Consider the following 26,410-nt stretch of genomic DNA (forward strand, 5'->3'; position numbering starts at 1 on the left):
AGGTCATATTCTCAGTCAGGTTGTTGTACTTTTTCTTTAGGACAAGAAGTGATTTATGTTGGATTTTCATGCTACCTGACAAGGTAATCAGGAAAAATAGATTTGCCAACACGTACTTACTTTCTTCAGATTATAGCAATAGGTACCTTTCTGCTCTGTCACTAAGGAAGGTCAGCTATGGTTAAGTACATGCTGAGGTCAAAGCTGTACCCAAATTATAAATCTTTTTGTTTATTCTGAAAACTATGATCTCTCTTCTGTGGCTGTAATGTGTATAGCATGGGAGTTAGACTTACAAACAATAAAAAGGAAAAACAAAAACATAAAAAGCAAACAAGCAGACTTTTCTTAGAGTATGTCCAGTTTTTTTAAACCCATTGCCTTTTAAAATAAGGAAGAGAGTAGGAATGTGCAAATTAAATAAAGATAACTTGTTAAAGGTTAACCAGTTTCTCATAGTGGTGTTACAAGCAAATGGCATAGTCATTCTCTAGTTCTACAATATTTAGATGTTTTATTTCAGTCACATAGTGGGAGCTGAGAACAAATGTGGGTAAACCAGATACAAAATACCTTCACAGAACAGAAGCTAAAACTTATTCCCTTAATCCTTCAGTGTTATGAATCATATGTTTTTGTCTGGCCCCTAACTGTGAAGAATGTCAGAGTAGCTTTGTCATTGTCATGGTTTGATATACAGAAAAGCAATACTATCATGAATAGATTATCGTCATTGCTATTGTGTTTTTTCTACATCTGTGTAATAAATTTCCAAATTTTAGGAGTTTAAATCATCTATTTGTTATTTTCTAGTTTCTATTGATTCCAAGTTAGGTATAGTTTAACTGTATTCTCTAATGATGGTCTCACCTACTGGGATCAAGATTTCAGTCATCATAATTCTCATTGGGAGTTCTTGGTCCTCTTCCAAGTCCATCCAATTGTTAGAAGCATTTACTTCCTTGCAATTGTGAGGCTAAGGTCCCTGTTTTCATACTAACTGTAAGTGGAGTTTACTGTGATGAAGTCTGTAACCCCATGGCCTTCTCACAGTAAGGTAGCTTGCTTCTTCAAACCAAAGACAGGAATCTTTCAATCATTTGTCTCTGATTCCCTGTCTCTCTGTCTCTGTCTGTCTCTTTCCTTTTCTTCCTCCATTTCTTCATTTGTGATGAACCTTATTCGACTTCAGTATACTTAAATGGACTAAAATATCCCTCAACAAGGGAGCAACTAACCATTTGTATTGACAGGCCTCCCTCCTACTTAAGGAGAATGGATTTTGAAATATATCTGGAATACAAATCTGGGAGAACATTTAAAATCTTGCCTACAACTATTACTCAGAGCAAAAGCTAAACTCTAAAACACATGATTGAAGATAGAAAAAAATTCCACATCTCCAGAAACTTGTTCAATACAAAGTTCAGTGTAGTTTCAAGATCAAAAATAATGCTTTCTAAAATAGTGCAAAAAATTCTATCAATAAACTTATAAATTCCCATAGATTCTGATATGTGCCTTAAAGTATACTTGAACTATTACAATAAGAAGTATTACAATAAAACCAATAATGGGGCTAACAAAGATTAATGGCTATCTATATAAAAATATTTACTTCAGTTTTAGCAACCCCAAAACTGATAAAAACTCAGCTCTGTTTTTCATCTAGGACTGGTCTGTGAACTCAGGACCTCATGCTTATTAAGCAAATGTTCTACTACTTAAGTGATACCTCAAGCCCTAAACCACCATTTTTAACCACTACACTCCTGGTTGCTTGCTACAAGCTATTACATACAGAATACTGCATTCTCAAGAGGAAGAACCATCAATATTTAAATTATAACATATTTTTCTGGAATAAGAATAAGGTAACTTGATTCATTTTCACTTTTGGAGTATAAATACTGTATAACTTCTCACTTGGAGTGTGGATGAACACGTAAATATGATGGACTATTCTCTCCTTTGGTTAGATGACATTACATGGCAAAATAGCAGGATAGCCATTTTCATGGTTACACTTTGCTATTCATTACTATGTTAGCAGGCTGGGGAGGTTCCTCTGGCAGCTTGGTTCTTAAGAAGTATGTGTCTACATTATAAAAGGGTCTGGTGGCTAGAATAACCCCAGGAAGACATCTCGCATGACAAATGAGGACCTCAGGCCTCAAATTTCAGCAAGAAATAGAGTACTTCCAATAATCTGGTAGAGTCCTCAAAAGCACCTTCAGCCCTAAGAGATCACATCAGATGATACTTGAGTTTCACTTGGAGACCTAGCATAGAGGACTTGGCTAGGACATGACTCACAACCTCAACGATGGAAACTGTATGACAGTAAGTTTATGTGACTTTAAGCTGCTCACTGTGTAGCTTTTCACAAAATTTGGAAAACTAACAGATGAGCCCATTGATAAATAAATGAAATGAAAAACTGGCAAAATTAATTGTAGGAATTGTTTGCAGTAATTATCAAATAATAATCCCAAATTCTCTTACCTAATACATACATTTTTAAAAGTAAAATACACTCAAAACAGGCATATATTTTTGTGGTAGTCCAGAGCACTACATATGACAAAAGAAAACTCAAATTCCTTAAATGATCAAAGAATGACAGATAAATGAGGATTAATAAGAGAACTCTGAGATGGTTTAAGTGAATTAAAGTATCAAGGATATAGGTCATCCATGCATAGAATTTGAAAGCACTTACTCTGAAAGTTGTTCACTGAGAAGACTCGAGGATGGTAGAAGCCTGCTTTGCAAATGCACTGATAGGCTCCAAGTACAAATCCGAGGCCTTTAATTGGCATACACTAGGAAAAAGAAAACACAGCAATATAGTCATCGTCTATCATAGTTTATTTCACAGTATGAAAATTCACACATATCCATCACTGAAAATGCTAACAAAACTAACACATTTTCCAGAAATAAAATGTCTCTTTTCTGAACTTTTATTTTAGGTTTGTTTGCTAACAGAAGTAACAATTTCAGCTTGCTTTCTAAATATATGTCATTATAGCTGTAGTTGCTATCTACCTTTAACTCATTCAGTTGCCAGAGGGTAATTACTAGACATTGTTTGGTTTTTTTTGTTATGCTCTACAGATCATCCTGTTGCCTTAGGAAATATTTATAAAGTCATATTGTAGAAGTCATTCCTTACAAAGTATTTCTGCCAAAGCAAGGGCACATAGGTAGGTAGATAAACAGACACATGGAAGTTAAGTTACAGAAATTGCTCTTCTGAATTAAATATTCAACCTTGGAGTAAAACAAATCATTTTACATGCAAATATAACAGAGAAAAATACAGAAAATAATCCCAAAGTCTCTGTACTTAAATTTTTTTTCATAGAAAACCCTAAGCCAGGTATGAGTAACTCATGCCTGTAATCCTAGCTATTCAGGAGGCTGAGATCTGAGGATCGTGGTTCAAAGCCAGCCTGGGCAGGAAAGTCTGTGAGACTCTTATCTCCAATAAACCACCCAGAAAACCTTAGTGGCACAGTGGCTCAAGTGGTAGAGCTCAAGCCTTGAGCAGAAGAGCTGAAGGACAGCGTTCAGGCCCAGAGTTCAAGCCCCATGACAAAAAAAAAAGAAAACTATTTTACATATGCATAAAAGAAATGTCTTGGCCAGATTTGTAATTATTTCACATCAATAGACAACAGACTTATCTAGGAAAATGTAATCTTGTCTTCTTTAACAAAATCACCAACCCAAGTAAAATTCAGTTTATTATTCTTCATTTTTGCCTCATTCAATTATATAAGCAAGAAATAACATCAGTTAAATTATGAGTACGACATAAGTAAAACAGGTATTTCAAAAATCTAGTCAACACAAATTATTTTCTATTGTCTCTACCCAAGCCCCATCTCTTTGCCCTTTATCCACTCTAATCTTAAAGAATTTATGATCTAGGAGGCATAAAGCTATACGATGACCTCATAGGCCTTTGAGAGAAACTCTAAATAATTTAAATAATAGTTCTGCACTTAGTTAATCTTAAATGGTTGTTAGTAAGCTTAATACTTCATATATGAAATGCCAACAAACAGAAAATAAGGCCCTGAAAGCTAATACATTTTCTAAAGTTAGAGACATAGCAAGAAATCTTTGAAAAGGATCTTTGGAAAGGACCTTTTGTTAATGTAATTTTTTGAATATACCTCTTTTTTCACACATTTATATCTTATGCCTTACAATTAAAAATAGTTCTTCTTTTTTTTTTTTTGTCAGTTGTAGGGCTTGAACTCTGGGTATGGGCGCTGTCCCTCAGCTCTTCAGCCCAAGGCTAGCACTCTACCACTTGAGCCACAGCGCCACTTCCAATTTTCTGAGCAGTTTATTGGAGATAAGAGTCTCACAGGCTTTCTTGCCCAGGCTGGCTTTGAACTGTGATACTCAGATCTCAAGCCTCCTCAGTAGCTAGGATTACAGGTGTGAGCCACTGGCACCAGGTTTTTTAGTCAAAACCAGCTTTACAATGTCGGGGGGGGGGGGGGGGGGTATGACTGGGTGGGGGGGAGAGGGGGGAGGGGGGAGGCTGGGAAGGGAGGTGAAGGGTAAACAAAGGAGGAGGCTGCAATGCTTGGTAAGAAATGTATGCATTATCCTGCCCATGTAATTGTAACCCCTCTGTACAGTATGTTCTCAAATAAAATAAAATTAAATTAAAAAAAAATAAAATAAAATAAAATAAAAATAGTTCTTGATGAAAAGCAAAATAAGATGGTATATTTATATTACACAATTCAAGTGAATTAACAAATATTTACAAAATAAATTCTAAGGGCACAATGAGTTCCTATAGACTTAATAGATAAAACACTTTGTTTAGGTGTTAATCTGTACAACTTGTGGGAAGGGGGTTGGGGATAGGGAAAACTGGAAAAATGAGGAAACAAGTTTGACAAGAAATGTACTTATTACCTTACTTATGTAACTGTAACCCCTCTGTATAACAACCTTGACAATAATTTAAAAATGTGCTCATAAAAGAAGAAAATTGTTGGCCTGGCACCAGTGGCTCATGCTTGTAATCCTAGCCACTCAGGAGGCTGAGACCTGAGGATCCCAGTTCAAAGCCAGCCTGGGCAGGAAGGTCCATGAGACTCTCATCTCTAATAAGCTACTCAGAAAACTGGAAGTGGCACTGTGGCTCAAGTGGTAGAGCACTCACCTTGAGCTGAAGCGCTGAGGGACAGCGCCCAGGCCTAGAAATCAAGCCCCATGACTGACAAAAACAGAACAAACAAAAAAAATATTGTTTATAAATATCCAGTTATATGGTAGGTTAAATCATATCTCTGAACTGTGTAAATCAGGTAAATTAAATATTCACATTGTAGAAGTATTAGTATTGTGAAAGAACATATTATAGTTAATAGATTTGAATTCTGACTTTATCACTTCATCACTGTGAATTTGTGTTTGTTTTCTTAACTTCTCTGAGCCTTATTTTTCCAATTTGTAGTACACTCATTCAACCATCCTCAAATGTAGGTTGAAGAAAGAAGAGCCATAGAGATGCCCTGGAATGGTTCAATACAGTATATGAGAGGAAGAGAAAAAACATTAACTTTAAAAAATTAGGGCTGAGCTATCCTAGGATGGAGTTGCCACCCACTTAGCTGGGAAAAGCTGGAAGTCGAGTGAATTATAGGAAATGACTGAAAGTGTCATTTTGCAAAGGGTAAGTATGGAAGTATCTATTTGAAGTTTAATCTAGTAATCAAGTAATAAGGCTATATAATCTAGTAATCAAGTAATAAGGCTATATATAATAAGGCTATATAATAAGGCTATATATATATATATATATATATACACACACACATATATATATATATATATATAATTTGTACTAGACAAACTTTGTCTAGTACAAAGTTTAGGAGAAATGTCCAGGTTATATAATTTGGAAGTCACTGAATAAAAATGATAGATAAATCTATAATCAAATAAGATTAAATCACTAAGGGAATGTCTACAGTGAAGAAAATGAGACCAAAGATATGATAGCTTTGGCACAAACCTGCAATACTCTACTCAAGGTGTGAAAGCAGGAGAGTTGTTAGGAAATGGAAAGACTTGGAAATAATTATAAGTGAAGTTAGCCAGGCCCAAAGAAACATAGGTCCCATGGTTTCCCTTATTTGCAATATCTAGTATATGTCCGAGTTAAGCAGAAAAGGCCAGATAAGGTGATGCTAGGGAAATGAACCCTAAGATATGTATTCAAATGTTTTTTTTCTTTCATGCAATCGTTTCTAACACATTTATAAGATTATTTCCTTGTTGCTTTGTATGTCCCTCCCCCACAGTATAACCCCTGCTTTCACTGTATTTGATGTAGGTATAATTTGTGGAGGGGAAAGGGAAAAACAAATCATCTAAATAGGGATACAGGTGGACCCATTGCAACAATGAGATGTACAAGACGTTATGTCGAAAACGAACTTTACAACTTTAGTGGGGGGAGGAGTGGGGAGGATTGAGTGGGGGGGTAGGGGGTGGATGGGAAGGGATGGGAAGGAGAAACAAAGGAGGAGGCTACAATGCTTGATAAGAAATGTACTCATGGCTGGGAAGGTGGCTCAGTGGTAGAGCACTTGTCTTGCATGCTCGAGGCCCTGGATTTGATTCCTCAGCACCACATAAGAAAAAAGCCGGAAGTGGCACTGTGGCTCAAGTGGTAGAGTGCTAGCTGAGGGACAGTGCCCAGGCCCAGAGTTCAGGCCCCACGACCGGACCCCAAAAAAAAAAAAAGAAATGTACTCATTATCTTTCCCATGTAATTGTGACCTCTCTGTACAGTATTTTCACAATTATAAAAAAAAGAAAAGAAAAAAAGAAAGCAGGAAAGTTGCAGTTTGAGGTTACCCTCAGAAAAATTTTAGTTATTTGAAAAATAACTAAAACAAAAAATGTCTAAGGGCATGACTCAAAGTAGAAAAGCACTTCTTTGGTAAGGGCAAAGTCCTGAGTTCAACACCAGTACTCTCTCCAGTTTCCCTGAAAGTAATCTAGCTACCACACTAGTCACTCCACTAAGTACCATGCTTCCTTCATCTGAGTAGGATGACTGAGTAAGTATCCCTTCCTTGCCTTCCTCCCTCACTACTCCATCCTGAAACTGCTTGTTTATATAGGGTGGCTTCCAAAAGAAGATGACCATAGCTCCATCACAAGACACATCAGTACCTGTGTTTCTCCACCAGAACCTCCAAGCAGGCTCTCCAGAAAACCTAGGTGTAACTGGATAGGATGAGGATATTCCAAGTGCCAGTAAGTTAGATGGAAATGAAGAGTGAAAGGATACTAAAAATAGCAAGTTAGTAGGATTTTATTATTTGAGTAGCCTTTGATGCTACAACCATAATCTGTGGAGTTTGTTTTGAGTTACACCCAGCAAAGATTTATCCAGGTAAATTGAATCTTTTTTTTTGTACACACACACACACACACACACACACACACACACACACTGCACAGAGGGGTTACAGTTACATGAGCAAGGTAATGAGTCCATTTCCTATCAAGCATGTTAAACCCTCCTTTATTTTTCCCCTACCATCCCTTTCCTCTCCATTCTCCAGCTCCTCCCTCCTCTCCCCCACCTTCCCCCAAAGTTGTAAAGTTCGTTTTCGACATACTGTCTTGTACATCTCATTGTTACAATGGGTCATCCCATATCCTTATTTCAGCATTTTGATATTTCTCTTCCCCTAACAATTCCTGCACTGGAATTTGGAAGTTAATGTTATTCATTTAAATAACGCTAGTTTCCTGATGATATGACTCAACACTGCTAGAATGACTCAGATGAGAATTGTAAATGCTTGAGAGAAAGTCTGAAAGTTTATTGAAATAAAACTATCTCTCTGTTATTAAGCTATCTTTAGAGCTGAAATGAAACTGAAGATATAACTAGTTGATTAGATAAATATTGTCCCCCCAAAAGTCCCTTGAATATTAGAAAAAATGTTTACTAATTTTATTATGGAAAACACAGCAACATGAATTACTAGTTACCTCAATCTTTTTGTTTTATTATTAAGTTCTTTAATATCAAGGAAAACAAAGAAAAGCTTTCAGTTAGTGAAAATCAACAACAGTGGAATTTTCTGCTATATTCACTCTACCTTCATGACCCTGAAGCCTTCATAAAACTCAATGTGCTCACATTGACATGACATGGAGTGTAAAATGGGTGTTGACTTGTTTTGTGTTAAGGAATGTAAATTTGTACATGCCATACTTTCTTGTTCCATCTACCACCTACCTCTACAACCGTTACTTCCCAAACAAATGAACACATTTTCAGAATCAGGAAATTAATATACCTGGTTTGTTTGTAAAAATTGCTCTAGCCAAGTATGCTGACTTATGCATGCCATACTAGTTTTTCTTGAGGCTGTTATCCCAACTACATGAGAAGCATAAATAAGAGGATTGTAGTCTAGGAAAGTAGGGACAAACAGTAAAACATTATTGAAAAAAATAAAGAGCAGGGTGAGGCGGGTACCAGTGACTCATACCTTTAATCCTAGCTAAAGAGGCTGAGATCTGAGGACTGTGGTTTGAAGCCAGACAGGCAGAAAACGCTGTATGATTTCACTTATATGTAGTTAATTGTAGAAACTCATAGAAATTGAAAGTAAAATGGTAATTACCAATGACCAAGGAGTCATTGAATAGTTATAGTATTAATTTTGCAAGACAAAAACTATCCAGGGATCTGTTATAACATATTGGGAATATGGTTAACATTACTAAACTGTTAAAGTTAAGATTTAAGTGTTATGCTATGTGGTTTTAATGATGTTTTAGTATAAAATTGCCTTTCATTCTTAATGACCTGTATGTTGTACATGTTGCAGGTCATACTATAGTTAGCTGACATACAATTTCATCTCACATGTCACAGTTTCTAACTCCTGGTTAACTATAATTGCAGAGTAAAACCTGGACAGCTTGACAGTCCTGAATATTTTTATACAGTCATGTTTTCTAGCAGTGAAATGACTGAAGTAAGAGATGTACAGGGAAATCTTGTTTGGCATTTAACAAGAGTAATATTTGTGCCTAAGAAATAATATTTACACATGATTTTGAAGACAAACTAATTTGGGGTAAAAAGAAAAGGCAAAATGCAAATACAATAAATTTCATATAATTCAAAATCTTTAAGAAATGTACTTTAAATACCATATTTTTTCTTTATGTTTGGTTATAGAATCTTCCTAAAATATAAACCAGTTTCTGGGCTCTTTGAACTCAATACTGTACACAGAATTTAATATATTTCTTCACAAGTCAGAAGCATTACTTTGAACAATAAGTACTGAATTATGTTGAAATGCACTAATACTTTCTAGAGGTACTGAAGTTTAATGACTATTTTCTCATCCTCTCAATGGCCCAGTCTGTTTTTCCTTTTTTTTTTTTAAAGCTACCAGTGATCATGTTTTAATTTTAAAATATTTACCTTTACAAGTTGTTTCCTTTCCTTAAGTTATGGTTAAAATTGCTTGTATACTTGAAAAGTGGATCACCAAATATGTTAAGCAAGAGTATATGATATAATAGCTGATAAGGCACACAAAATAACTAACAGTTAATGTTTACTGTTTACATATATACCAGACTCTGATTTAAGTGCAGCACAAACACTAATTCAATCCTATTGCAATTCTGCTACTATCTCCTTTTTAAAAGACATGATTGTGTGAAGACAGCTAAAGCCACACTGCTATCAACTGGCAGAGCCAGGAGACCTCAAGCAGACAAGCTTCACAGAGAACAAGTGGAAACAGGGTAACCCTGAATGCCATAAAATGAAAGCCAATCCTAGTGTATGAATGATTTAAAAGCTATTATCATTGTTCCAAGACTTATATTTTTCTATTCTTCTTGGTTATATGGATTAGTCTGCTGGATCATTAAATTTCAAATAAATGAAATGATGTGTGTGTGTGTGTGTGTGTGTGTGTGTGTGTGTGTGTGTGTGTAGATAGATAGATAGATAGATACATGATTTTGAAAACAAACTAATTTGGAGTAAAAAGAAAAGGTAAAAATGCAAATATAATTTTATATATATATATATATTTCCTCCTGCCCCTACCCCCCAACACCAGTGGCTCATGCCTGTAATCCTAGCTATTCAGGAGGCTGAGATCTGAGAATTAAGGTTCCAAGCCAGCCCAGGCAGAAAGTCTGAGAGACTCTTATTTCCAATAAACTACTCAGAAAAGCACGGAAGTTGCACTGTGGCTCAAGTGGTCTTGCACCTGTCTTGATTACAAAGAGTCTCAGGGACAGTGCCTAGGCCCTGAGTTCAAGCCCCACTACTGGAAAAAAAAAGATGTATATATGAAGCTCAGTGCTATGATTCATATATATAATCCCATCTGCTTACGAGATGAATATTGGAAAGATTACACACAAGGGCAAAAAGTTTGCAAGACTACATTTCAATCAATAAAAGCTGGATGCAGGGGAGAGAACCAGTTATCCAAGCTACATGGGAAACATATATAATGAGATTTTGGTCCAGGATAAGCCAGGCTAAACTGTGAAACACTGTTCCAAAAGTCATTAAAAGAGAAAGGTCTGGAGGTATGGCTTAAGTGGTAGAGTACCTGCCTTGCAAATGCAAGCCCTAAGTTCAAACCACAGTACCACCATGCCACCAAAAATATGAAATTTTATATATATATACACATATTAGAAATATATTTTAAGAAATCCTACAACAGTTCAAGTTGAAAAAACAAAACTCAGAAACCAGGTGCCAGTGGTTCACTCCTATAATCCTATCTGCTCAGGAGGCTGAGACCAAAGAATCAAGGTTTGCTGTCAGCCTGGGCAGACAAATCTAAGAGACTTATCTCCAATAAACCAACACAAAGCTCACCATAGAGGTGTGGCTCAAGTGGTAGAGTGCTAGCCTTGAGCAAAAATTTAAAGGTGAGTGCTAGGCCTGAGTTCAAGCCTTAGTACTGGTACCAATAAAAATTTTAATTAATTAACAAAACAACTCACCCTTCCCCATGTAGAATTCACCAACTCAGATGTTAGAAGACAAACCTTGATTCCAGGACATATGGGTATTTCTTCTCAGTCTGAATTTCCTGAAAACAGCAAACCCTTGTGTCTCTGGTATTAGGAGGCTCAATACACAAATACCTAGGCAAATGCTTAGTTCCACACCAAATCAAGCAAACACAGACACAGAAAGTAAGGGGTTTCTATGGAAATCCACAGTGCTTGTCACTTTTCCCCCTTTGGTGGCAAATAATGGTTCTGCCTCACTGTGATTAAAGACTCATATAATTCCAGAAAGTCTCCTGCTGCAGTGACTTTCTAGAGAAAAAGCAGATGGCAACACCATGGAAGCATAAAGAAGAAAAACTTGACACTGGCTAGATGAAGCAGTAAGCAAATCTTGTAGATTAAAAAAAAAATGCAGCTTTTATTTAGTGGCTAGTTTATGTGTTTGGTTTTCTTAAGTTCTTCTTCTTAGCTTGTGAAGCACTACTGGAAAATGTTGTATCTATCAATTTAGGAATGAGTTTTTGCAGAACTTGGGAGTAAAACACATCAATTAAGATTAACATGCAGTGTCTTCTTCCCCACAACCACTTGCAAGTTTATTATAGCAAAAGAAATCACTTGAATAGAGGAAATGTTAACGACCTTGGGACATTGATAGGATGCACATCACCCACAAATTTCATCAAGCCATCTTCTAAGAAAATAAGAACTCATGAATAACAAATAATGCAGTATTTCACGAAGGAGAAAAAGAACTCCATTTGATATCTATAATTCAGTATGTGCCAAAACCCGGTTTAAAACACATGATCCATTGCCACAGAATTTAGAGGTAGTGGCAGTGTTTTTTTTTTTTTTTTATGATATAGCTCAACTTTAAAAGGAAGCACTCTTCTATTATTAATTTTCTGAAATGTTCTCATTACAGAAAGTAGAGCTAGCTCTCAGAAAATAGGGCTCAAGGATAGCAACACAGCATCTGGCACAGACACATTCCAAGTCTGCAAACTTTACCCTGACTTGCAGCAAGATGCTTTGTTGGGGCTGAAACGGACTCAGGAAAATGTCAGATTGCATCTTACAGGGAGCAAGCCCTGGTTTCTAGTCCCTCCAGAAATTACATTTATCAAGCCTCAGGGGCTTGATAAATGTAATTTTTTATTATAAAAAGTGTTTATTTTCCCGCCGCTGCCGCAGCTCCCACCACTACCTTTCTCTGTCTCGAATTTGTCAACAGCATGAATCAAGAAAAGTTAGCCAAACTTCAGGTCCGTATAGGGGGCAAGGGTACCGCTCGCAGAAAGATTAAGGTGGTACATAGGACAGCTACATCTGATGACAAAAAGCTTCAGAGTTCTCTAAAAAAAAAAAACTGGCTGTGAATAACTGGTATTGAAGAGGTGAACATGATTAAAGATGATGGGATGGTTATTCATGTCAACAACGCCAAAGGCCAAGCTTCCCTCTTGGCTAACACCTTTGCAATTACTGGTCATGCAGAAGCCAAACCAATCACAAAAATGCTTCCTGGAATATTAAGTCAGCTCAAGGCTGACAGCTTAACAAGTCTCAGAAAGTTAGCAGAACAGTTCCCACAGCAAGTGTTGAATAGCAAAGCACCAAAACCAGAAGACATCAATGAAGAGGATGATGATGTGCCAGATCTTGTAGAAAATTTTGATGAATCATCAAAGAATGAAGGAAACTAAAATCTTTTCTGGCTTTTGGAAGCTGGAATGGACTAGATTTAACAAATCAGCTATGTGGTTCCAAAGTTTCACAGACATGGAGAGCATTACATCACTAGTACAGTAATATAAATATTTTGTACATTAACAATGCTGTTTATTCAGCATTTTGTTATCATTTGATTTTGCATTTTGCACTTCCAGGACTATACTTTTGGTCAAAATTTGAAGTAGTGGTGAGGCTGGGAAGGTGGTTCAGTGGTAGAGCGCTTGCCTTGCATGCCTGAGGCCCTGGGTTCGATTCCTCAACACCACGTAAGCAAAAAGAAAAAGCTGGAGATGGCACTGTGGCTCAAGTGGTAGAGCACTAGCCTTGAGCTGAAGAGCTGAGGGACAGCGGCCAGGCCCAGAGTTCAGCCCCATGACCAGACCCCCCCCCCAAAAATATGAAGTAGTGTTGAGTTTGGGGGTGTTTTGGTTTCAGATTCTTCTTTTTTGAGGGGTATTTTTGGTATATGTCTGTATATGTATGTGTGTGGTATGTTTGTTCACAGTGGAGAGCAAATTGGAAAACAGTTCTACTTATCTTCTCCTTCCCTAGTAGAAATAAAAGAAATCTTTCCATTTGTTTCCTTTTTTTCCCAATAATGCACAGAATTAATGAAAAATGAGTGTTTGACTTCAGATCTAAAGAGTTTTATTTTTTATATCATTGGAGGTCTGGTTTTAATTTACTTGGTTAATTATCATAGTTTTCATGCATTTTTCTGGGTTTAAAATGTCTTGCGACATTTTGCCATCCCTTGTAGATGAAGTGTAACAAGTTGGCTATCTATGGTATTATTTTGCCTTAGGTTCACTCTACCTATTCAGACCCAGAACTTCTTTTACTAGCTTTCTTCCTGATAGGCTATTTCCCTCTCCTTTTGGTTTTTAAATAGCCTGATCAGCATTTGATAATTAATATTCTTCCTCATCTTCTGCCTAGCCTGAGAGGGATGTTCTCCATTCAGAGTTTAAGTGAGTGCCTCGTACCTCTTTTTGTAAGATTTTGTTCCCTTATCTTGAGGAACAGCAACTCCATCTTCAGCTTTTTATTTCTCCTCAATGTTACCATTTGGTAGACATCAAACTAAAATAGCATGTGCTTTCTATCTTTCTTTCTTTTTTCAGCATGTGCTTGCTAAAAATCATTTATGCCAGCCTTATCCTGAATCCTAGATGTCCTCAGGAACAGGTGCAAGAATGCCTCTTTTCCGGCAAAGCTGACATTTGGAATATCCTTTTTAATGAGAAAAAAATAGGCCATAGACTCATCCTCAAGCACAAATGGGCATTCCATGACATGGTACTGGCCTCAAGAGGATTCCTTCATCACTCCTACTCTTGGCCTTGAATCTACCTCTGTGTTAGATCTTATTATTGTAACTGTTCACAACACCCTTTGCATGCTTTAAGGGGGGAGCACTATAAAACACAGTATTTATTTATTTTTTCACTTTTTAGAGGTCTTGGAGATAAGTTGAAATCATTCACTCATTTCCTTTTTGCTATCTGCTAAAAGCTTGCACTTTGCATATCAGCATTTATTATATACAATATTTTAGGATAAGATTTAGAAAATCTTTAATTTTTCTGGCCCATCACTATATTAACTGCAGCTTAACCTTACAGCACTCCAGCTTTTATTTCAAGGTAGATATCTTTATTTGATACCTTACAGCATTCTAACTTTTGTTTCAAGGTAGATACCTTTACTTGTATTTAAAGTTCAAGACCACAACATGAGAAATCTGTAGACATGAAGGCATCATTCTTGTGGAGGTTTTTTCTTTTTCATCCAAACACCTCAAATTCTATTTTATAAATCTTTTGATTTTCCTGTTATGTTTTATTTAATATATGGACTTAGTAAAATAACAGTAATAATAGTACAAAGGAAGACAGTAAAAAAAGAAAAAAGAAAAATATTAATTTTGACACCTGCTAGATAGCACAAAACTGTAAATCACTGAATGTACAATAAATGTTCTCATTTAAGAAACAAGACAAGGGAAGTGGCGCTGTATCTCAAGTGGTAGAGAGCTCGCCTTGAGCTGAAGAGCTGAGGGACAGCGCCCAGGCCCAGAGTTCAAGCCCCATGGCCGACCAAAAAAAAAAAAAAAAAAAAAAGATGTTTAAAGCTGGGCTGGGAAGGTGACTCAGTGGTAGAGTGCTTGCCTTGCATGCATGAGGCCCTGGGTTCGATTCCTCAGCACCATATAAGCAAAAAGAAAAAAGCCAGAAGTGGTGCTGTGGCTCAAGTGGTAGAGCGCTAGCCTTGAGTTGAAGAGCTGAGGGACAGCGCCCAGGCCCAGAGTTCAGGCCCCACGACCAGACCCAAAAAAAAAAAAAAGAAACAAGACAAGGTCAACAGACAAATGTAAATTCTTAATATGTGTAATACTTATAAAAATTGAAACTCTTCCCTCCAAGAAACCACAAGCTCAATATGATTTATCTGTGCTCCACAGCAGATATGCACTCCATACTCCTTTTGGTCCTAGTTCATGAGTACTGGGGATCTTGTTTTCATTCTTTACTTTATTACTCTTGTGTAGTGATCTCTGCTATTCACTATTTGTTCCAACAACAAATAACAAAGTCATAGGCTGGTTCTGAGAGATATCACACCTCACAAGTGCAAGAGAAAAAGCAGAGCTGCTATAAATATATAACCTGTTCTAGTTACAATTAAAGCCTCATGTGTGTCTGGTTTTGAGCATTCCATCTTTAAACATAAAATTAATTAAAGATACCAATGATACAAAATTAACAGAAATTTTTGAGATTATGTATCTTTAAATGCAAACTGCTAAATTCAAGATAAATTGAAGTAAAATATTTTGAAATGAGAATAAAAAATACACAGAAACTCCTTCCACTACCTTTGAGAAAACCAACAAATCACCCACAATCGGTCCCCACCTCTCATTTAAAGTTTATTAATCCCCCTCCTTTGGGTGTAATCTTCTCAAACACATTCCTAGTCTCTTCATCGAGCAATAATGCCTCTTTTTGGTTTAATTTTTTTCCTTTCTACTATTTTCCTCATTATTAACTATAAATATATCAGCCATATAAAAACATAATGACAAAAATAAACCTTCACTCAATTCTAAATTCATCTTCAGTTACTATCCAAGATTCTTCACAGCTTTAGTAATATACTCATCTGCACTTGTCTACCTTCTACCACAAGGCAGCTCTCATCACCCACGCCGATACTGCCAAACACACAGAAATATCTGTGTCATACAATGCAGTATTACTTTTCATGGCATGCTTTTTTAACTGTTCTGCGATGATTCCCTCCTTCAAGAAACACTTGCTTTCCTTTTCAAATTTCTTCTTATTTTCTTTATCAGTTCTTTCAATATATAACTGTCACTCCTTTTCCTGAACCTACCAGCTAGAGTTTGTACCCTGATAGTTAACTCTACTTTTCCTCTCCATGTTCTTTCAAAACTTTGATGCATATGTCAAGGTCAGCTGCTTGGTTCTAACTGCAGACGCCTGGATTAGAAACTTTTTGCTTTTTCTTTTGCTTACAAAGTTCTATCACTTTGCCTGCTAGATAAATGTAAAATCAACACCCTTCTTTGCCATTCCTATTGCACTACTAACTAAAGCCCCCATAATCATTCAACAACTGTTTCATGCATGATTACTCAAGTTGGTATTCCACCAATCACATCCTATGAGTTAACGAAAGTAACATCACTTTTCTTATCAATTGCTATTACTTTCTTGAAGACAACATGAAAAAGTTCTTACTGTAAAAGTTAAAATAATGAAGAGTTGAAGTTTGATACATATACCTTAGTTGAAGATTTTAAACATTTTAAACATAAAGGCAGTAGAAAGTTTTAATAGATTGAAAAAATTATACAAGAAATTCACAAAACAGTTACATTTATAGACACTAACAAAGCTGAAAACTGAAATTTAAAATGAAAAGTCATTTATAACTGCAACAAAGAAAAGATTTATATCTAAGGATATAAATCTAATTTGAAGTTGCTAAATATTTCAAAGTAATATTGAAATAATATACTGTGTTTTCTTGTCATATCAGAAATTATTATTATAAAATATAGCTAGATATGTACAGATGACCATATAAGATGATGTTAAGCAAAATGAACCCCAAGATAGGGACATAAGTGGTTTCTTTCTTGCTTGCTATTGTTTCTAATGTATTTATAATGTACCATGTGATTTTTTTTGTTTCTTTGTATGTTCCTCCCCCATGGTATAACCCCTGTTTTCACTGTATTTGATGTTGGTGCCCTGCATTGTGTATATACACTTTTCTGATTTGGGAAGGGGAAGGGAAAAAACAAAATGCTTAAATGGGGATACAGGTTGACCCATTGTATCAATGAGATGCACAAGACACTATGTTGAAAAATGAACTTTACAATTTAGGCAGTGTCAGGAGAGTGTAGTTGTGGAGGTGGGAGGGAAGGGATGGTAGGGGAAAACAAAGGAGGAGGTAACAATGCTTGATAGGAAATGTACTCATTACCTTGCTCATGTAACTGTAACCTCTCTGTACAGTATTTTTACAATAAAAATATAAAAATAAAATAAAAACATAGCTAGATATGTACATATGACCATATAAGATGATGTTAAACAAAATGAACCCCAAGACAGGGACACAGTGGTTTTTTTCTTTCTTGCTATTGTTTTTAACATATTTATAATGTACTATGTGATTTTTTTGTTTATTTTGTATGTTCTTTCCCCACAGTATAACCTCTGTTTTCACTGTATTTGATTCTGGTACCCTATATCTTGTATATAAAATTTTTCTAATTTGGGGAGGGGAAGGGAAATAACAAAATGCTGAAATAAGGATACAGGATGACCCATTGTAACAATGTGATGTACAAGAAGACATTATTTTGAAAGCGAACTTTACAACTGGGGGGGGAGGGAGGAGCTGGGGAGGTGGGGAGGTGGAGTAGGGGAAAAACAAAGGAGGAGGTAACAATGTTCAATAAGAAATATACTAATTACCTTACTAATGTAACTGTAACCCTCTGTAAAGTATTTTCACAATAAGAAACATATATATTTAAAAAAATAAAATATAACTAGAAAACAGTATGTCTGGGAATTATGTAATATATTTATTTTTATGTGACATTTTGATTAAAAAATAAAAATCTCAATGGAAATTTGAAAAACATTTTTAAACTAGGTAATAATGTAAATATGACATAAAAATCTAGTAAATACAACTAAATCTGTGCTCATAATTAATTTTTAGTTTTAAATTCACATAATAAGACAGGCATCAGTGGCTCATGACTGCAATCCTAGCTAGTCAGGAAGCCAAGACCTTAGAATCGTGTTTGAAGCCAGCCTGGGTAGAAAAGCTCATGAGACTGTTATCTCCAATTAACCACCAAAAAAAAAGTGGAGAGTTGTGGCTCAACTGGGAGATCACCAACCTAGGCAATAAGAACTCAGGTACAGCATCCAGGCTCTGACATCAAGTTTCAGGACTGGCACAAAAGAATAAAAAGTTTAAAAAAATTTAAACGTGTAAATTCACATAGTATAATGGAGGACTGAAAATGTTCTTATTAATTCAAAAGAAGATATATTAAATAATTAGAAAGAATTATAAAGCAGATGGTAGGTTTAATTTAAGCAATGACAATAATTATCTATATATATATACTCAAAATATTTCAAAGAAAATATAAACACTATAAAATTACATGAAAAACACAAAAACCTTAAAAAATGAATATACCTTGAATACAAGTATATATAAATATTTTAAATAAATAGTTGGAAAACATATTGTCTTTCTTTGGAACCCATTAGAAACAGATCCTGAAACAAATATCTGAGTATCAGTATTTAGAAGGTAATTCTAAATTGATTGCTGGTGACTAATGCCTATAATCCTAACTACTCAGGAGGTTAGGATCTGAGAATAGAGAAACAAATTCATGAGATGCTTATCTCCAGTTTAACCACCAAAAAGCCAGAACTGGAGACATAGCTCAAATAATAGAGTGCCAGCCATAAGCAAAATGGTTGACTGAAAGTGAGGATCAAGTCTCCCTGAGTTCAAGACCCAGTACACACTCTCTCTCTCCCTCTTTCTTCCCCCTCTCTTCCCAAATACACAAGACAATTGTAAGATAAAAGAGAAGGGATACAGTAAATAAGATAAAGGCAACAATGCTTAATCAAAGGAGGTGAGATTCTTACAAATGAGTATTAATTCTTTTAGGGAATTCTAGAAATTCAACTCAGAACAAAAGTTACACAATATCATACCCCAGAGTGATTTAGAGTTATTCCTAGAGACATTCGTTTTCTGGCATTTGAGCATTCCAAGAAACAGCCCTGAGGCAATTGGAAATCCAGCCTCGCACTCTAATCAATGGCAAGACCTGAAAGAAGATGGACATGGCAATGGTATATATTCAAACAATACACCATGCAAACACACACTGAAAAAAGCTGTGCAGCTCAACAGAGTAGATCTTAAGGTATTAACAGATCTTTTAAAAAGAACATTTACAGAGATAAAGATGCCAATTCATAAGGACAGGAGCACAGTTCAAACTTAGTCACATCTAACATTACACTTTTAGTTTATATAAAGTAACCTCTATTCACACAAAAAGCCTATCTTCCTGCAGAAATTAATGACAATAAAAATAAATAGAAAGACATATTATATTCATAAATGGAAACAATATCATGATATTTGCACAAATTCATATAATTGCACAAATTCATATAGAGGACTTCTGAACTGGCAATCTAATCCAAACTTTATATAGACATGTGTTCAGAAATGCAAAGAACTAAGAACTGTGAAAAGGGGCTGGGAAGGTGGCTCAGTGGTAGAGTGTTTGCCTTGCATGCATGAGGCTCTGGGTTCGATTCCTCAGTACCATATAAGCAGAAAAAGCTGGAAGTGGTGCTGTGCTCAAGTTATAGAGGGCTAGCCTTGAGCTGAAGAGCTGAGGGACAGTGCCCAGCCCCAGAGTTCAGGCCCCATGACAGAACCCCCCCTCTCCCCCCAAAAAAAAGAACTATGAAAAAAAATCTTGAAGAACAGTAGAAAAGTGAAAGATTTTCTCTACAGATTTATCAAGACTTTGTAGAGCAACAGTAATTGTAGCAATAAGATATTGAAACAAGCCCCCTAATATTGTTGGCCATATATTACATTGGAAAAATGTAAAATGTTATATTTAAAAAAATAGGATATTTAAGTCTGGTGCTGGTGGCTCGCATGAAGGCTGAGGACTGTGGTTCAAAGTCAGCCCAGACAAGAAAGTCCAGAAGACTCCTATCTCCAATAAACTACTCAGAAAAAGCCAGAAGTGCCCTGCGTTCAAGCCCCAGAACCAGCACATGTGTGTGTGAGTGTGTGTGTGTGTGGGGGGGGGGGGGGGGGTGTGTGTGTGTAAATGATATTTGTTTAATTAGGGAACAAAGAAAAACTCATTGAGTAGTGAACACAATGCTTTCTGGAGTAATGGTAATGTTTTTATTCCTGTTAGGTTAATGGTAGTTACATAGGAGTGCTATATATGAGTTCTTTTTAAAAATTTTAAGGTTGATGTACAGAGAGAGGGGTTATAGTTACATAAGGTAATAAGCACATTTCTTGTCAAACATTGTTACCCCCCTCCCTCATTTTCTCCCACTTCCCCTTCCCAACTCCCCTCCCACCCAAGTTGTAAAGTTCAGTTCCAACATAATGTCTTGAGTATTGCTGTTGCACTGGCTCACCCTTTGTCCTTTTTCTCACCATTTTGTTATTCCCATTCGTTTCCCCAAATCAGATAAACTTATATACAAGACAAGGGTACCAAAATCAAAACCAGTAACAACAGGGGATAAACCAAAGAAAGAAAAAATAAGAAGGAAAAAAGAAATAATTTCACAAAGTACATTAAGAAAAAAAGAAAACAAAAATAAAATAAAACCCCTCTTGTTTCCATATCTTGAGAGTTCATTGTGATTAGCATCATTTTATATGGTCATTTGTATGTAGCATTTGAGCTATTGTGATCCTCTGCTAGGACTAAGAAACAACCACCAATTAATCAGTGGGCTAAAGAATTAAAAAGAGACTTCTCTGGAGAGGAAATAAGAATACAATAAACACGTGAAGAAACGTTCAATATCTCTGGCGATAAAAGAAATGCAAATCAAAACAACAATGAGATTCCACCTGGCCATTATCAAGAAAACAAATAATCACTGATGCTGGAGGGGATGTGGCCAAAAGAGAATGCTACTACACTGTTAGTGGAAATGTAAACTGGTTCAACCACTCTGGAAAGCAGTATGGAGGTTCCTCAAAAGACTAAGCATAGAAACCCCTGTGATCCAGCAATCACACTCCTGGGCATTCTCCAAATGATCACAAACAAGACCAAACTAAAGCTACCAGCACAACATGTTTATCACAGCATTATTTACCATAGCTAAGATATAGAGCCAACGCAGCTGCCTCCAGTAGATGAACGGATCCAGAAAATGTGGTATATATACACAATGGAATTCTATGCTTCCATCAGAAAGAATAACATTTCCCCATTAGTAAGGAAATGAAGACTTGGAAAAAATCACATTAAGTGAAGTAAGCCAGACCTAAAGAAACATAGGTTCCCTTATTTGTAATAATTAGTACATGGGTTTCTTATTGTAAATTTTTTTTTGGTTAATACTATGGTTGTATGCTTTTATGTAATTTTATATTTCAGTAAAGACATTACAAATTGATACTATAGCTATTTTCCCATAAAAAACCTCTTAGTTCCTTTCTCTTTTATTCATATAAATTGTTATTTAATATTATGACTTACTTGAAAGAATCATAACATTTTAAGTATTCCAGTTTTGATTATAGAGATGTAATCTGTGTATAGATATTTAAGGAGGAACTTCTAGAAATTAAAAGCAATTCTGCCAAAATTATGTAAAACTCAGAATGTATTTGCATGCACTAAATACTTGGCTGCTTCTCACATATTCAGAAACTGAATTCACATTTGCATTTCCCCAGTGAAATTTTGGAGAGTTTTTCAATATAATTAGCAAATCAGCTAAGAATAAAGGGCATGAAACTAAACCATAAGTCAGGAACCATCATGTCTATTAAATGCTGAATCAAACTAAATGCTATTGTTCTAAATGGCACTGAGCTTTTCTTTTATTATGGGGATAAAATAAAATATTATCTATCACGTGTAAAGAAAATCATTTTAATTGCTGCAATTGCTACTATTCCCAGATGAAAAACACGCAAGGTTTTCAAAAACAATTCATCTGGTTATTTCAGAAAAGATTTAAAGATTCTTAAGTGCCCTTTGTTCACTGTCAAAATACAAAAAAAAAAGGTTTGCCAAAATAGAAAAAAAATGTAAATATTTAGCAAACAAAAATGTTTCCAAATGCACTAGGGAAATTCAGTTTTATGAAGACAACTGTATATTGGTGAAAAATCTCTCTTATATTAGCTTTAAAGCAGGTTCCTTCTAAAAATTCTTTATGGAATAATATATTTAAAGTCTTACACTCACTCTTTCAACAATAGGACTTTAGTATATTTGGGCTAATCTACTACCTAAACCAAGTTCTGAGCAATAAAACACAACTTTTGGATGTGATTATGATTTATTATTAGTATTGCTATTATTTGCTAATCCTGGGGCTTGAACTCAGGGCGTTAGCACTGTCCCTGAGTCTGTTTGTGCTCAAGAATCAAACTCTACCACTTGAGCCACAGCATTACTTCTGGCCTTTTCTGAGTAGTTTATCAGAGAGGAGTCTTATGGACTTTCCTGCCTATGCTGGAGCTGACTTTAGACGCTGATCCTCAGATCTCAGCCTCCTGAGTAGCTAGGATTACAGGGTGAATATAAATTTTAAGGAAAGTAGCTAAGTTCCTTAGCATTTCGGTATCTGTGAGTAGGACAGACAAATAAAAATTACAGATAACATTACCTTTTAATAAAATAGATAGTTTAGAGGGAGAATACAAATATTATCCAAAAATACATATAAATTCAGAAAAGAAAAGTGATAAGGAATACTGAGAAATTCTCAAAGGTACCATTTAGGCTATAGAATCAGAGAGAAAAACCTTTTTTTGGGGGGTGGGGAGGGAAAGTCCGGTCATGGGGCTTGAACTCTTGGCCTGGGCGCTGTCCCTCAGCTCTTCAGCTCAAAGCTAGTGCTCTACAACTTGAGCCACAGTGCCACTTCCTGCTTTTTTCTTTTTGCTTATGCGGTGCTGAGGAATCGAACCCAGGGCCTCACGCATGCAAGGCAAGAGCTCTACCTTCCCAGCCTCAAGAGAAAAACCTTTTTAAGGAATAAGAAAGATAGTCAACATGAACATGAAGAATAAAAATATTAAGTACCCTTATTTCCTTTTTGAGAATGTCTGCTGCTATAGTTGGCAAAATTCATACAAAGCTCATATATGGACTTCACTAAAGTGTTACATAATTTTAAAAAGAAGAAACCAGAAAGAAATGAGTGAAATATTTTGAGGATGTTGTTCAATGATATAAGGTTCTAATTAACAGAGAAAATTCTAGCAGTGCATTCCAAGACCCCTGGATATCAGGCTCAAAAATGACGGATGAAGCACTGAGAGAATGGTATTGGAGAATTAATTAATTATTAGATCATAGAATTTGGAGTGATACATATTATAATTAATTCAGGTATAAAATATGTACTTAATAACAAGAGAACCCAGAAAATACTTAACTTTTTAAAATCCTATTTTCCTTGCCTATGACATGGGAATACAAATACTTCCTATAGAACAGAATTAATCACTTATCTTACAAATACACATATGAGAGTTATTATGTGGTAGATATTAATTTGAACAATTTACAAACACTAATTCATGTAATCTTCACAACTGCTCAAAGTAAAGATGTAAGTGATCATAATCATTCTAATTTTATGGGTGAAGAAACAAGGAATGAAAAGTTAAATACTTACACATCTAAGAAGTGGCTGAGTAGTGTTTAAATAGGTGAACAGAATGCTCAGACACTCAATAATTCTCACCACAATCAACATGACTGGATGGTACTATACTAGATGATAGAAAGCAGAATTTGGAAGGACTCCAGTCTTTTAGAGCAAAACACAATTCAACATAAAAATACAGGACATTGAAATTGGCTCTACAAAACCACGTTAATGGTGGCTCTAATCAAGATGCTTGGAGAACAATAGAAGAGGTGGCATTGATCAAGATGCATTGTACTCATAAACTGATCTGAACTTAAATTTCTTTGTACAGCTACCTAAATATAATACAAAATGCTTGTATACAAAATTGGACATGTTAAAATGAAACTCCCCATACAATTAATTGATGCTAAAAAAGACAAAGCTTATGGAATGGGAGGACAATATTTTCAAATCATTTATCTGGTAAAGAGCTAATATCTACGATATAGAAAAACTCCTACAACTCAACAACAAAATATAAAGTAACAAATAACATATAATAGAAAATTCTCCAAACATGAAATATAAATATTTGCAAATCACATATCTAGTAAGGAAATTTCTCCACAGTATACAAGGTATCTTAAAACTAAGCACTAAAAGGAAAGCAAACAAATGGGGAAAATGAGTAAATATTTGAACAGGTATTTCTCCAAAGAAAGTATACAAAAATATAATAAGCACATGAAAAGATGTGAATATCAATAATCATTAGGGAAATGCAAAACAACAATGAGATACCATGTGACATCTGCTACAATTAATATAATCAAAATGACAGGCCAAAACAAAACAGCACTAGCAAGGATTTAGAAAAGTTTGTGCCCTCATAAGTTGTTATAAGAAAAGTAATAAGGTAGAACCACTATAGAAAACAGTTTGGAAGTTCCTCAAATACTGAAACATGAAATTACAATACTATCTAGCAATTCTACTCCTGGGAATGTACCTAAATAAGCTAAATCTACCTTACCAAAATGGGATGTATCAAATAAGCATTAAAAAGCACTTTTTAAATACGAAGAGCTACATGAATATTAAAATATTAAGTTTAAATAATACAAAAATTAACTATCTGAAAGGCTGGGTTCTATTGGAGAACCAAGTACTCAGCAGCAGAAATCTATTTCCATAAAATTATAGATAGTTGCAATGATTACCACTCATGCAGAATTTTAACAAGGTTGTTCAACTGTAAAATAGGTATAATCACAGTCATATTGTAATACCAAGGATACTGAGAAATATAAGCAAATTTATGAAAGATTACATTAGAAATAACCACTTTCCATTGCCTATTGTCTACTTTGTAGCTTTGTACTTGTCACTTGTTATAATTTCATGTATTTCTCTGAGAATTTCTCCGGTCGTGGGGCCTGAACTCTGGGTCTGGGCGCTGTCCCTCAGCTCTTCAACTCAAGGCTAGCGCTCTACCATTTGAGCCACAGCGCCACTTCCGGCTCTTTTCTTTTTGCTTATGTGGTGCTGAGGAATCGAACCCAGGGCCTCAGGCATGCAAGGCAAGCGCTGTACCACTGAGCCACCTTCCAAGCCCCTCTTTTATATGTTTTAAGTTACCATGTTCAATCATAGGGAACTCTAGGAATAATTAGGAAAATAAGATAGATGATAAATAGATAGTCATTGTTCCATGTATATTCTGATTCTATGCATCTGCAAAACATGAGTCTGATACATCAAATATCAATTAATGAAAATCACTGGTTTCTAGCACATTAATGACATTACTATTATCTGTATCTTCTCAAAACTGGGAACAATCTCTAGAACCTGTGCTTTAATCTGGCACAAGATTGCTAATGGCAAGACAGGGATATAAATATATATATATACACACACACATATATATGTATGTATGTATATTTATTTATTTATTATTGTAAAGATACTGTACAGAGGGGTTACAGTTACATGAGCAAGGTAATGAGTCCATTTCCTGTGGAGCATTGTTACCCCCTCCTTTGTTTTTCCCCTACCATCCCTTTCTTTCCCACCTCCCCAACTCCTGCCTCCCCATCCCACCCCTGCAAGTTGTAAAGTTCATTTTCAAAATAGTGTTTTGTACATCTCATTGTTACAATGGGTCATCCTGTATCCCTATTTCAGCATTTTGTTATTTCCCTTCCCATCCCCAAATTAGAAAAATGTATATACAAGATGGAGAGCACCGGAATCAAATACAGTGAAAACAGGGGTTAAACCATGGGGGAAGAACATACAAAAGAAACAAAAAAATACATAGTATATTATAAATACATTTTAAAAACTACAGCAAGAAAGATAAAACCTCTTGTGTCCCTATCTTGAGGTTCATTTCACTTAGCATCATCTTATATGGTCATATGCACATAGATTTTGACCTTATCTGTTTGTCTGAGACATACACTAGTTATTGCAAATAAGGGAAACCATGGGACCTATGTTTCTTTCCAAGTCTTTCCATTTCCTAAAAAATGGGGTGATATCATTCTTTCTGATGGAGGCATAGAATGCCATTGTATGTATGTATGTGTATATATATATATGTATATGTGTGTATA

General features: G+C 35.5%; 1 protein-coding gene and 1 pseudogene across 1 annotated transcript in view; one reads left to right on the forward strand and one right to left on the reverse strand.

Moving 5' to 3' along the window:
* Positions 1-26,410, reverse strand: part of Gpr158 (G protein-coupled receptor 158) — a 340,812-nt gene that overhangs the window by 151,343 nt on the left and 163,059 nt on the right. Inside the window, exon 3 of the mRNA XM_042686137.1 lies at positions 2,723-2,825. Within this exon, the coding sequence (XP_042542071.1) occupies positions 2,723-2,825 (103 nt within the window). The remainder of the gene's footprint in view (positions 1-2,722; positions 2,826-26,410) is intronic.
* Positions 12,321-12,805, forward strand: LOC122113175 (annotated as a pseudogene).

Source organism: Dipodomys spectabilis, unplaced genomic scaffold, assembly GCF_019054845.1.
Source record: "Dipodomys spectabilis isolate Male_0828 unplaced genomic scaffold, ASM1905484v1 ptg000096l, whole genome shotgun sequence".
Classification (NCBI taxonomy): domain Eukaryota; kingdom Metazoa; phylum Chordata; class Mammalia; order Rodentia; family Heteromyidae; genus Dipodomys; species Dipodomys spectabilis.